Genomic DNA, 15,012 nt, shown 5'->3' with positions numbered 1-15,012 from the left:
TAACGCTAAAGCAGGAAGATTGCAGAGAAGGGTCATGACCCACATACACCTTCTACCCAGTCCCTTTGCATACCCAGCAGGAAAGAATGCTTGGGAGTCTGAATCGTGGGAGGGAGTGAGGCACAGGCAGCCAACACAGCACCTGAATTTAGGACATGGTTCGTTTTGTCAAAATAGAAGCACTGACAAGTAATGCGTGCTCCCATCATGCAGCCATCTACCATGAGCATGTCAGGTTCTGCCCCTCCCTCACTCCTTCCCCAGCAACGTTTGTGTATCTGAAGGCGTTTTAGGAACAAACGCACAATTCCCGTGACTCTGTAGAAGGACTAGCATGTACATTTCACCACGATGCTATAGACCGAATAGTCCTGGTAACAAATCCACAGGGACGGAACTTTTGTGACTCAGAGCAGATTCTGGGATGATATTTTGGGCGAGGTAAAGATATATTATTTAGTCATATTAGGATTATGAGATGCTGCTCCTAAACAAAGCAAATTATTTAGCAAGTACAAGTTTTCACATATTTGCAGGAATAACTCAGAATTCCCCTGTTAATCAAGGTGACTGTTGCAGTGTACGCCCCCAAGTGACCCTCAGGCTCTGGAAAACCACCTCTGACCTGGGTCACACATGTGACAGGAATCTTTCAGTGACAGGGAGCCCCTCCAGGGAAAGGAGACTGCTGTTTTGCTTCTAATCCATCTCCCAATCATGGTCTTAAGAGATTATCCAGGGAATGACCTAATTCCAGTAGGAGGTGGAGCCCTGGCTACTCTCCCAATCAGATATTAACAAAGCTTACTACCTCCTGCCAGTTAGAGATGCTGGCCTTCTCCTTGGTTCTAAGTGTTCTTCAAATGATTCTAAGTTTTCCATGACCTTTCAATGAATTAGGACAATGTGTACCACATCATGGTCCTGACTTGTGACATGTACTAGAATAGCCATCACTAACGGAAAGCGGACCTGTGCTAGGCACTTTATACCCACTATTTCTACTGTTATTCCCTCACTCTTCACCCAGTTACTATGGGTCATTTCTTCAAAAAACGGCCCCATTGGGCATTCCCACTCAATGCATAAATGTGAAGATACATTGGTCTCCAGAAAGGAAAAGAGAACAGTAAAGACAGGAAATGTTTCTATCACCCATTCCTGAGGTTTTGTTCTGGATCCAAATGTATTCATAAGAAAAAAAAAATGATCCCAATAAGACAATAGCTACCTTGCAACTCTTCACCTAGAGGTCTGGACCTTCATCCTTATGTGATTTCAGAACACCTAACTGGTAAGCAGCATCCACACTTTGCAGGAATGGAAAATACATTACCCTGAGAAAATGATTTTTTACATTTGGTCTTTACCTTAAAATGATTTAAACCTGAATCTGCTATTTCACTCTCACATTCAGGGGAGAAAGGATAAAGGATAAAGAATTTCCCAGTGATTCTTGAACACTTAGAAATAACTGAATATGAGAGCATACACATAATTTACAAATTAAACAGAAGTTTCTTTTCATGGTGTATTTTTTTTTTAAAGAGACAAAGAACTGGACTTACCCTCACTGGAGTCTTTGGAGCCTTCTGGCTTCTTTGCTTTGCTCTTCTTATGGGGTGGAGAGTGGTCTTTTGGCTCTAACCCCTCTGGAAGCACACAGATTTAGTACATTTTTATTTAAATATCTCCCACTAGGGGTTCAAAATTATCATGATGTTTCAAAATACATTTTTCTTACTAAATCCACACATACAGTGAAGCTTAATTGTAGGTTCACCTGACATTATGGCTGAGCTAAATTTTGGCAAAAACCTGGGCTTCTCCAATGAATGTGAACTTAACGACTTAGAGCTTAGGCATAAACATTTTTGTTGTTGTTGCCATCATTAATGATGCACACGAATATGAAACCATGAGGGCATTTTTTAAATTAAAAAAAATTCTCTATTAGGCAACTCCAAATTATTATGATTATTCTCTAGGAGAGTTTGATTTAAAACTTCATGGATTAACTGACAGTTGTCATTCTGCAATTTCATTTTAGCCCTCAAAGTATGGCTAGATGAGCTGTAAAGTCATCTCATTTGGGGGGAATGGGATGGGGCATGAAATTATCCTCCTTCTATTTAACAGAGTTCTTTAGCAATCCAGATTCTAAACAATTTCCATATGCCCCTGATTAAATTCCTGCACTTCCCACTTTCCTCAATGCTCAAGCCAAGCGCAATGCACTAGCCAAGGAGGCTAGTGACAAATTCTAAAGACAATTTTAGGAAAACTCTTTCAAATCCATCCCATTTGGATATGGGATATTTTGTTAAACATTATATCTGCAGCTCTGGCCTCTTTTATTTCTCAAAGCTTATGTCTTCAATTGTTCACATGCATCTTATTTTGGATTTCTTCCATTGGCCCCTCCACATCCACTTTCCACCCTTCCTTCCTCCTGCCCACACTGCATTGGGCTCTGGGACACTGGTCTCTATGGGCGGCACCGATGAAGTCCCCATCTCTCTGGCTTCCTATTATACGCAGCCAATGGGGAGCCCAGGGCATTTGTTTCCTAGGCTGCCGGCAGTCTTCAAGGACTAATTATCTTCCTAAATCTAAGGTCACAGTTCCTATCAACTGACCTTCTCCTCATGGCCCTCTTTGTCTTTGAGGTACTGAAATGACCACCACTCTGTTGTCTTTTCAGGGCTGGGAAGTACCTATACTCCATTCTTCCTAACCCGAGTGATTCCCCTTTACTCAGCTCCCTTATATAAATAATCCCAGGAGGCATTTCAAACAACACAGCTGGAACAATACACTTGATGTCTGCAAATCTGTTCTTTCCACAGTGTTCCACATCTCAAGGGAGAGCGTGACTTATCTACCCAGGAATTTAAACCCCAAACTGAGATATTACCTTAATATTTTTCTTCAATCACTTTTCCAGTAAAGGAATTCCATCATAATGAGTCCTATGACCTCTGCTCCAAAATATATCCTATATTCATCTACTGTGCTCATTCTTTGCAACCACCACCCTAGTCCAAACCAACAGCATCTTTTACCTGGGTTACTATGACAGCCTTCTGAATTCTAACTCCTAGCTTTCTCATCTTCCTATAATCTATTCTGCACATAGCAGCCAGATCTATCTTTATTTTTCCCTGTTTTAAAAAAAATATTTTTTAAATTGAAGGATAATTGCTTTACAGAATTTTGTTGTTTTCTGTCAAACCTCAGCCATAGCTATACATATATCCCCTCCCTTTTGAACCTGCCTCCCATATCACCAGATCACCCTGTTTGCTTATTTAAAAACCACTGTTCTTAGAATTAGATCTGAATCCAGTCTCATGGGCCAGGGGAACAAGTCACTTGGGTTTCACCTACCACACTAGCCCTGTCTCCCACTCGTCTTTATTAGCTCGACTTATTACCGCCCTTCTGTCATTACTAGGCTGGTTCTTGCCTCAGGATCTTTACACCTGCTGCTCTTCCTTTTTCCTGACACACACATTCATATGCCCACCCATTCCCATCTTTTAACATAGAATCACATTCAACTCCTAAGGAAGGCTTTTCCTGACTACTTAATCTGAAGGGTTGCAAGGAAGATCTGTCACAGACATATCACCTGGTGTAACTGAAATTATTTTGCTCCCTTGTTTATCTCTTTATTATATGTCTCCCTCCTAAACCACCCTCCACCTTGAGACTGTAGGTTTCATGAGAAAGGGCGTTTGTCTTTCGTAATCTTCTCTTGTGTCACTGGTGTCCAGCAGTGCCTTGAGAATTTCATTTCAAATTCTTTTTTATATCCCTGTTACCCAGGCCTTTCTTTGAGACCAAGACATAATGGGGTTTGTGCCTAATTCTCACTCTCTTAGCAACTATTACCTACGCCAGGACTCTGTAACTATACAATAGAGTTATGGTAACTCATTTTTCTTTTCCCATTTATTATAAAAAGAACAGAACAGAAAAATGCATTTGATAGATGTGCTATTAAAAACTTTGGCATTACGGACTACAAAGGGGTTTGGGCACTAGGTCAGGCTTTCTGTGGCTGCAAGGCAGTCACATCCAAGGTCATTACCTCGACCAGGGTGAAAAATGTTGCCAATGACTACATTAGCAACTGCCCCAAATTTCTGTTACCAGGTGTGGATGGATATTGACCTTTCAGAATGGGTTCAGCAAAAACAGAAATGAGATGCTTGAAACAGCTCACTGAGCACAGATGCTGGGTTCAAAAGCATTCATAAAATGAGCAGGGTACCACTTGCAATATCCCTGAGAGAAGCCTCTCACCCCTCCTTGTGCTGAAATGCATTGTTTGCAACTGGGACCGAGAGGAGAGTTTCCAGTGCTGGGAGTTCAGCCCCAAACCAGCATTTCCAGAAAGTGAGTTGAGAATTAAATTGTGAATTCTTGATTACCCACCTAAATGGGAGTTCTTGGGGAATGGGTGAGATTTAAAAAGACATCTCTGAGTCCACATTTTGAGCTATTTATAAACTGTCAAAGTACTAGTGCTTCCTTTTTGAAGAAGCTGTAGGGCACTCCTGGGGTGATCAGTGGGCATAGATGCATGTTAGTTATGAGCAGCCATCTATGACAGTGGTCCTCAGTTTTCTGGGGACCAGGAACTGGTTCCATGGAAGACAATTTTTCCACAGACTTGGGGGCTGTATGGTTCAGGCGTAATGTGTCCAATGGGGAGCAGAGAGGAAGCTTGTCTCCTTCACCAGCTACTTACCTTCTGCCGTGAGGCTCCGTTCCTAACAGGGCACAGACTGGTACTGGTCCATGGCCCGGGGCGTGGGGATCTCTAGTCTATGACATAGTACTTCATAACACCCATGGAGACACTCAACTGAAAATCACCGCTACATATGGCCTCCATGCTTTTGTTTTTCCTCTCCCTCTTAGCCTGGGAAAGCTAAGAGGAACCTTCCCCAGGAGCACCCCTAGCTTCTCCCTAACACCAGAGCAGGCTGCCTCTGTTGCCTCTGTTTACAGCAGAGCCTGGAACTCTGGGGTGTTGCCATGAGCATGGCTTTGTCCCTGAGGAACTCGACTGGGCTCTGGCTCTTGGGTGGCCGACCTGCCAGAGGTAGCTGCTGATTTTCTGTCCCTGGGGCTCAGGCTGGGGTCCATTTCAAGAGTGCATGGTCTTGGAAATGGAAGGACATGGGGAAATATTTACTATGCTAGGATTAAATGATTTAAAGAGGATCCTAGGCATTTAAGTCAGTCTATTTCTACCACCTCGAAAAGGGGCAGAGCCTCTCTTAGGATGACTCTATCTGACACCATGTGATATTATCCCCCCTAAGCACTGGATAGTGACAGTCCCCATCTCTTTGAGCTGTTGCATATCCTAGGTGAGTTCATGTATGTTGAGCAATCAGCACAAGGAACAGCTCAATTAAATTCCTGCTCAGCAAAGGGACGCTGGGACTGATCTGAGCTGAGCCAGCCTGCCCTAGCTGGTTGGACTTCTCTTTCCTCCACCCCTACATTCATTGGCTAATGTTTGGCACCTTGAACAATACCTTTTATACCAAAGAAATCTGCAAGCTCTCAAAATTGGGGCTCCCCTTCACCCCCCCAGAGAGTACATTTCCCAGCACCTCATTGGTTTTTGACATTCATATTATTGTTTACTGTCATTTACTAGCATTTGTTGACTGGTTGATTCACACAAACAGGCCTTCACTAGCATCAACTGCATTCTTAAAAATCCTTCCAGCAATACTTCTTGTGTGAGAAGAAGAGGTTCAGGGATCAGGGAAGGCTAGCTGTTAACGGTCTTAGGAGGCTCGATCACTCTTCTCAGACACCAGCACACCGGAGCATGAGACTGGACAGAAGCAAGCCTGCTCACCTATATTTGGCAAGGCTTGCTGGCCCTTCATGAACCCATCTTGCACAAAATCCCCCATGATTTCAGCACTCAGATATGAGTAACAAACAGCAGCTTCCCAAGCCCATTCTGCCGGAGTGACTAAGTATCCTTGGGCCACTGAGTGTGACATGAATGGCGGCATCCAGCTGCTAGAGATAAATCTCAGGAAATTTGGTGGGACTAACATCAGAAATGATGATCCACTTAAGGCCCCTAAACCCCTAATGCTGACTCCAACCTTGTGGATTCTGCATTAGCGTTAATGATTTCCTTGAACTCATTCTGTGGTTCAGATAGCTAGTTGCACCTTATTAAGAAGTCAGCCCCCTTTGCCTAGAAATGCATACTTATATCACTTTGGGCAAATGATCCTTAGCAAGATAAGGACCTTAGACTATTGGGCTGAAAGGGCAGTGCTCCCCATGGATGAAGGATGCTCCAAGGACATCCAAGGATATTCCATGTGAAGTGCAAGCATTAATGCTAAATTCATGGAATTTAAGACAGGGTGAACAGCATGAAAAGGCATAAAGATAGGACACTGAAAGAGGAACTCCCCAGGTCAGTAGGTGCCCAATATGCTACTGGAGAACAGTGGGGAAAGAACTCCAGAAAGAATGAAGAGACAGAGCCAAAGCAAAAACAACATCCAGTTGTGGATGTGACTGGTGATGGAAGTAAAGTCCGATGCTGTAAAGAGCAATATTGCATAGGAAACTGGAATGTTATGTCCATGAATCAAGGCAAATTGGAAGTGGTCAAAGAGGAGATGGCAAGAGTGAATGTAGACATTCTAGGAATCAGTGAACTAAAATGGACTGGAATGGGTGAATTTAACTCAGATGACCACTATATCTACTACTGTGGGCAGGAATCCCTTAGAAGAAATGGAGTAGCCATCACATGATCAACAAAAGAGTCTGAAGTGCAGTACTTGGATTCTACCTCAAAAACGACAGAATGATCTCTGTTCATTTCCAAGGCAAACCATTCAATATCATGGTTATCCAAGTCTATGCCCCAAATAATAATGCTGAAGAAGCTGAAGTTGAATGGTTCTATGAAGACCTACAAGACCTTTTAGAACTAACACCCAAAAAAGATGTCCTTTTCATCATAGGGGACTGGAGTGCAAAAGTAGGAAGTCAAGAAACACCTGGAGTAACAGGCAAATTTGGCCTTGGAGTACAGAATGAAGCAGGGCAAAAGCTAATAGAGTTTTGCCAAGAGAACACACTGGTCATAGCAAACACCCTCTTCCAACAACACAAGAGAAGACTCTACACAGGGACATCACCAGATGGTAAATACCAATATCAGATTAATTATACTCTTTGCAGCCAAAGATGGAGAAACTCTATACAGTCAGCAAAAACAAGACCAGGAGCTGACTATGGCTCAGATCATGAACTCCTTATTACCAAATTCAGACTTAAATTGAAGAAAAATAGGGAAGACCACTAGACCCTTCAGGTATGACCTAAATCAAATCCCCTACAATTATACAGTGGAAATGACAAATAGATTCAAGGGATTAGATCTGATAGACAGAGTACCTGATAAACTATGGACAGAGGTTCATGATACTATACATGAGACAGGGATCAAGACCATCCCCAAGGAAAATAAATGCAAAAAGGCAAAATGGCTCTCTGAGGAGGTCTTACATATAGCTGTGAAAAGAAGAGAAGTGAAAAACAAAGGAGAAAAGGAAAGGAAAGATATACCCATTTGAATGCAGAGTTCCAAAGAAGAGCAAGGAGAGATAAGAAAGCCTTCCTCAATGATCAGTGCAAAGAAATAGAGGAAAAGAATAGAATGGGAAAGACTAGATATCTCTTCAAGAAAATTAGAGACACCATGGGAACTTTACATGCAAAGATGGGCTCAATAAAGGACAGAAATGATATGGATCTAACAGAAGCAGTAGATATTAAGAAGAAGTGGCAAGAATACACAGAAGAACTATACAAAAAAGATCTTCACGACCCAGATAATCACGTGGTGATTGGTCACTCACTTAGAGTGATGATTTAGTGTGGTATGATCACTCACCTAGAGCTAGACATCCTGGAATGTGAAGTCAAATGGGCCTTTGGAAGCACCACTACAAAGAAAGCTAGAGGAAGTGATGGAATTCCAGTTGAGCTATTTCAAATCCTAAAAGATGATGCAGTGAAAGTGCTGCACTCAATATGCCAGCAAATTTGGAAAACTCTGCAGTGGCCACAGGACTGGAAAAGGTCAACTTTCATTCTAATCTCAAAGAAAGGCAATGTCAAAGAATGCTCAAACTACCTACAACTGCACTAATCTCACATGCTAGTAAAGTAATGCTCAAAATTCTCCAAGCCAGGCTTCAACAGTACATGATCCATGAAATTCCAGATATTCAAATGGATTTTAGAAAAGGCAGAGAAACCAGAGATCAAATTACCAACGTCTGTTGGGTTATCAAAAAAGCAAGAGAGTTCCAGAAAAACATCGACTTCTGCTTTATTGACTATGCCAAAGCCTTTGACTGTGTGGATCACAACAAACTGTGGACAATTCTTTTTTTTTTTTTTATACATGCTGTTCTTTTGAAATATCCCACCCTCACATTCTCCCACAAAGTTCAAAAGTCTGTTCTGTATCTCTGTGTCTCCTTTTCTGTTTTGCATATAGGGTTATCGTTACCATCTTTCTAAATTCCATATATATGTGTTAGTATGCTGTAATGTTCTTTATCTTTCTGGCTTACTTCACTCTGTATAAGGGGCTCCAGCTTCATCCATCTCATTAGGACTGGTTCAAATGAATTCTTTTTAATGGCTGAGTAATATTCCATGGTGTATATGTACCACAGCTTCCTTATCCATTCATCTGCTGATGGGCATCTAGGTTGCTTCCATGTCCTGGCTATTGTAAACAGTGCTGCGATGAACATTGGGGTGCACGTGTCTCTTTCAGATCTGGTTTCCTCAGTGTGTATGCCCAGAAGTGGGATTGCTGGGTCATATGGCAGTTCTATTTCCAGTTTTTAAAGAAATCTCCACACTGTTCTCCATAGTGGCTGTACTAGTTTGCATTCCCACCAACAGTGTAAGAGGGTTCCCTTTTCTCCACACCCTCTCCAGCATTTATTGCTTGTAGACTTTTGGATAGCCGCCATCCTGACTGGCGTGTAATGGTACCTCATTGTGGTTTTGATTTGCATTTCTCTAATAATGAGTGATGTTGAGCATCTTTTCATGTGTTTGTTAGCCATCTGTATGTCTTCTTTGGAGAAATGTCTGTTTAGTTCTTTGGCCCATTTTTTGATTGGGTCATTTATTTTTCTGGAATTGAGCTTCAGGAGTTGCTTGTATATTTTTGAGATTAATCCTTTGTCTGTTTCTTCATTTGCTATTATTTTCTCCCAATCTGAGGGCTGTCTTTTCACCTTACTTATAGTTTCCTTTGCAGTGCAAAAGCTTTTAAGTTTCATTAGGTCCCATTTGTTTAGTTTTGCTTTTATTTCCAATATTCTGGGAGGTGGGTCATAGAGGATCTTGCTGTGATTTATGTCGGAGAGTGTTTTGCCTATGTTCTCCTCTAGGAGTTTTATAGTTTCTGGTCTTACATTTAGATCTTTAATCCATTTTGAGTTTATTTTTGTGTATGGTGTTAGAAAGTGTTCTAGTTTCATTCTTTTACAAGTGGTTGACCAGTTATCCCAGCACCACTTGTTAAAGAGGTTGTCTTTTTTCCATTGTATATCCTTGCCTCCTTTGTCAAAGATAAGGTGTCCATAGGTTCGTGGATTTATCTCTGGGCTTTCTATTCTGTTCTGATCTATATTTCTGTCTTTGTGCCAGTACCATACTGTCTTGATGACTGTGGCTTTGTAGTAGAGTCTGAAGTCAGGGAGGTTCATTCCTCCAGTTCCATTCTTCTTTCTCAAGATTACTTTGGCTATTCGAGGTTTTTTGTATTTCCATACAAATTGTGAAATTCTTTGGTCTAGTTCTGTGAAAAATACCGTTGGTAGCTTCACCATCACCTTCGGACAATTCTTAAAGAGATGGGAATACCAGACCACCTGACCTGCCTCTTGAGAAATCTATATGCAGGTCAGGAAGCAACAATTAAAATTGGACATGAAACAACAGACTGGTTCCAAATAGGGAAAGGAGTACGTCAAGGCTGTATATTGTCACCCCGCTTATTTAACTTATATGCAGAATACATCATGAGAAATGCTGGGCTGGATGAAGCACAAGCTGGAATCAAGATTGCCAGGAGAAATATCAAAAACCTCAGATATACAGATGATACCACCCTTATGGCAGAAAGCAAAGAAGAACTAAAGAGCCTCTTGATGAAAGTGATAGAGGACAGTGAAAAAGTTGGCTTAAATCTCAACATTCAGAAAACTAAGATCATGGCATCTGGTCCCATCACTTCATGGCAAATAGATGGGGAAACAGTGGAAACAGTGACAGACTATTTTCTGGGGCTCCAAAATTACTGCAGATGGTGATTGCAGCCATGAAATTAAAAGACACTTGCTCCTTGGAAGAAAAGTTATGACCAACCTCTACAGCATATTAAAAAGCAGATACATTACTTGGCTAACAAAGGTCCATCTAGTCAAGGCTATAGTTCTTTCAGTAGTCATGTATAGATGTGAGAGTTGGACTATAAAGAAAGCTGAGCACTGAAGAATTGATGCTTTTGAACTGTGGTGTTGGAGAAGACTCTTGAGAGTCCCTTGGACTGCAGGGAGATCCAACCAGTCCATCCTAAAGGAAATCAGTCCTGAATATTCATTGGAAGGACTGATGCTGAGGCTGAAACTCCAATACTTTGGCCACCTGATGGGAAGAACTGACTCAAAAAAGAGGGAGATCCAACCAGTCCATCCTAAAGGAAATCAGTCCTGAATATTCATTGGAAGGACTGATGCTGAGGCTGAAACTCCAATACTTTGGCCACCTGATGGGAAGAACTGACTCATTGGAAAAAAGAGGGAGATCCAACCAGTCCATCCTAAAGGAAATCAGTCCTGAATATTCATTGGAAGGACTGATGCTGAAGCTGAAACTCCAATACTTTGGCCACCTGATGCGAAGAACTGACTCATTGGAAAAAACCCTGATGCTGGGAAAGACTGAAGGTGGGAGGAGAAGGGGACAATAGAGGATGAGATGGTTGGATGGCATCACCAGCTCAATGGACATGAGTTTGAGTAAACTCTGAGAGTTGGTGATGGACAGGGAGGTCTAGCGTGCTGCAGTCCATGGGGTCGCAAAGAGTTGTGCATGACTGAGCAACTGAACTGACCACTTTTTTCAATCTATGGTTCTTTTAAATAATAAGCTATCCTGAGTATATTAATTGATATTTTAATTGAAATTTTACCTTGGGCTTTATGTTTTACAAAAGGGAAGCAGAGTCCTTGTCTTAAGTTGAATTTTCTCAGAAGACAAATAGACAAACATTTGAGTGCAAGTACTTAATTTGAAAGATTATCCCAGAAAGCAGCAGAGGGGAGCAGGGAGGTAAGACCAGAAAGGAAGGACAACCAATAAGTGTATTAATGAGAAAGTTTAGCTGTGGACAGTTCATTTCTACTAGGAGCCTCTGGGCGATAGTACTGAATCCCGCTGTCTAGTATTACATATCGCCAATGATACTGGAAATGTGAATAGTGTGATTTTTAAATGTGCATGTGAAATACACACAAATTTCACAAACAGTATGGAAAAATAAAGAATGCAAAATATCTGACCAATTTTTATATTGCTTATGTCAAAATGATAATATTTTTGATATGTGACAGGCAATGTTATTTCACTTGTTTCTTTTTACCTTTTTCAATGTGACTAAAAGAAAATCTGAAATTATCTGAATTATCAGGCTGGGCAGTGATAGTTTCTACTGGGCAGTGCTGGTCTAGGACATGCCTCAGATGCATCCGGCAATGGTATCGGTCAACCATCTCCTGCTCAACCTTGGCTGAGAGGTACTCCAGAGAAGTTAACTCCCTGATACTTTGAGTTTTCTTTCATGAACAGAGACAAGAACTTTCCTTAGAAAGCTGCCCGTGCTGTACAACAACCAGACTGCCAAGGGGGCTCCAGCGAGGGAACCCAGAGCTGCTGTCCTGTCCCTCCTCCCCCTCCTCCATTCCACTCCTGACTTTGAGATCCTCCCTCTGCCTACCATGCCCCTTGAATCCATGGCCCTGGGGAGACCAGAGAGAGGTACAAGAGTGGATAGAATGTCAGACCGTTGTTCCAGTGAACTGTTACTACCAAAAAGAACAGATATTATTCCTCCACGAGGACAGTGGGAGGTCAGGTGAGGGATAGAGACTGAACTTCACAAGGAGAAGGATGATCTTAACCAAACCTTGCCCAATGAGACTGTCTGGCTCACAGTTTAAAGAGCTCCCTGTTTGTGGAGCTGCTCAGAACCAAGGTGTCAGTGAATTGTAGGGAGTCTGGCAGCAACAGGAGGTCACACAAAATGAAGGTCTGTAAAATATCTATTTTAGTTCTGAAAACAGGCCCCATCTTGCGTCTAGAGCGGCATGACACCAAAGTGAGAGACATGGGGCTCTCGTCCCACAGAACTGAGCCCTGTACTTTCTAATATCTGTCAGATATAATGTTGAGTAAACAAAGTGATCACCAAGTATGCAAGGAACATTTCAGGTATGATGTCTCATTCAGTCCCCTGAAAAAGACTGTATGGTAAGAGTCATTGCCACCAGAAGTGTAAACTGAGGCTAACAGAGAAAACTCTAATCCAAAGTCTTTAAGTGGAGGAGCTAGGATTGAATCCAGGCCAACTGATTGATGTATTCATTATCAAGCTAATATTGACCTTAGGCCAGAACCAATGGTTTTAACCACTAGATTTCTCTCATCAAACACTGGTCTTTTTTATGAGGAGCAGGCATGTATCTCACTTTCTGATAATGAGAACAATACATCACATGTACAAAATGCATTTTCCAAAGATTCCCTCAGCCATTTTTCAGGTCCTACCTGCTATACAGACCCTCACTGATTCCCACCAGGAAACAGTCTATTCTCTGTTCCTCTGAGGCTGGGTGGGCTTGTGAAGAACCATTCCAAAGAAAAGAGTGTGGTGGAAGTAATTCTATGGGATTCTTGAGGATGCGTCTTAAGACAGGAGTGTGTCTGGCTCGCTCGCTCTCTAGAGAAACCAAAAGGAAACTGGCCACTGGAAGGAAGCCCAGAACACAGAAGGAGGCCGTGCACAGGCATTTCAGAAAACTGCCCCAGCCAAGGTCTCAGGTGACAGGCCTGTCAATCACCAGCCAGAACCGTTGCTGCTGCTGTTCATTTGCTAAGTCGTGTACGACTCTTTGTGACCCCATGGACTATAGCCTGTCAAACTCCTCTGTCCATGGGATTTCCCAAGCAAGAATACTGGACTGGGTTGCCATTTTCTCCTCCAAGGGATCTTCCCAACCCAGGGATCGAACCCAGGTCTCCTGCTTGGCAAGCGGATTCTTTACCACTGAGCTACCTATGAAACCCCACCAGCCAGACATATGTGAGTGAACAAATCTTCTGGTGATTCTAACCCCCAGCTGCTGAGTCTTCCTGTTGAGGCCTCAGATTCTGTGAAGCAGTATTATCAGATCAGCCCTGCTGTGAATTTCTGACCCACAGAATATTTCGGCATATATGTGGGTGCTTTAGCCACTAAGTTTTGGGGGTGATTTGTTATACACTTCCATTAACTACATCATGGTCCATTTTTACCTTAGCTCTCAGGAAGCTTGAAGTCAAGTTTAATGTTTAAATACAGTAACTTTATTAGTTATGTATGGGGCTTCCATGGTGGCTCAGATGGTAAAGAATCCACCTGCAAAGCAGTAGACCCGGGTTTGATCCTTGGGTCAGGAAGATCCCCTGGAGCAAGAAATGGCAACCCACTCCTGTATTCTTGCTTGCAGAATCCCATGGACAGAGGAGCCCAGTGGGCTATAGTCCATGGGGTCACAAATAGCTGGACATAACTAAGTGACTAACACCCACACCCACACACACATCCCCCCCCACACACATTAGCTATGAGTTAGAAAGACCACTTCCTTATTTTGTAACCTTGAGTGTACATTTCTATTATGTTAGCCTTGTTTTGTCTTTCTTTGGAAGATATAAGGTATACATCAACAACAGAATGATCCTTGTCTATCTCCTAAGAATAAAAACATTAATACCTGAATCTTCTTTCATGTCAGCATCTTCTTCTTCATTATTATCATCTATTAAAAATAAGAAAAAGAAAAACTCATATGAAAGCTAGAAATACCAGTATTCTCCAATTTGACTAACAAAAAAAAAAAATCGAGCTAAAGAAAACATTTAGTAGAAAAGAATATTAAATCATGACTTTCCACGGACTTATATTATCATGCTTAATTAGGAAGAAAGTATATACATTAGAGCACAACTTAGCAACTAGGGTTTATATTTCCTTTAAAAAATTATTACATATTTCATAACAAAATATATATGCAATAATCTGTTTCACTTATAAAAGTTATATATGGTCACTTCAATTCTTAAAAAATATTAAAATCACAGATTTTAAATGTCACATTTTCTGCATTTGTTAAAGGTGTGTATGCTCACCTGAAGTACCTAAGAAATGCAGGCATCATCATTTCACTGTAGGCTGACACACCATCCAACATTTGCCCTGCACCAGGAAACATGCTTGTCTGCTACACGTGCAAACCCACACCTTCAACCATGTACTTTCAAGTGTCCCTACCAGCTACTCCATTCCTATTTAACCCCTCTCATCTCACCTTCTAGAGTGAGTCCCTTTGACAGGATCCAGATGTATGCTTCCTCCGCCTGCTGAATGACGTATTTGTTTCTCTGAACTGTTATATGTTATCGTCTCCTCTCCTTATGTGTTCCTTACATCTAGCCAATGCCAAATCCTGACCTACTTCCATATTTCTTCTCCTCTGCTCACATGATTGCACCTGAATCTCAACTCTCATTGCCACTCGCCTTCTCTGTTTTTCCTGACTGTCCTGCTCTTCTTCCCACTTCTGACACCAATTCCCTTTACATGTAGCT

General features: G+C 41.9%; 1 protein-coding gene across 1 annotated transcript in view; it reads right to left on the bottom strand.

The window, feature by feature from the left end:
* The window catches only part of LOC133044568 (ADP-ribose glycohydrolase MACROD2-like), a 900,047-nt gene that overhangs the window by 169,880 nt on the left and 715,155 nt on the right, over positions 1-15,012 (bottom strand). Inside the window, exons 5-6 of the mRNA XM_061125972.1 lie at positions 14,139-14,183; positions 1,569-1,652 (exon numbers count right to left, since the gene is read on the bottom strand). Coding sequence (XP_060981955.1) covers positions 1,569-1,652; positions 14,139-14,183 — 129 coding nt within the window. The remainder of the gene's footprint in view (positions 1-1,568; positions 1,653-14,138; positions 14,184-15,012) is intronic.

Source organism: Dama dama, chromosome 23 (assembly GCF_033118175.1).
Source record: "Dama dama isolate Ldn47 chromosome 23, ASM3311817v1, whole genome shotgun sequence".
In the NCBI taxonomy this organism is placed as follows: domain Eukaryota; kingdom Metazoa; phylum Chordata; class Mammalia; order Artiodactyla; family Cervidae; genus Dama; species Dama dama.
This window is presented reverse-complemented; position numbering and strand designations above follow the sequence as displayed.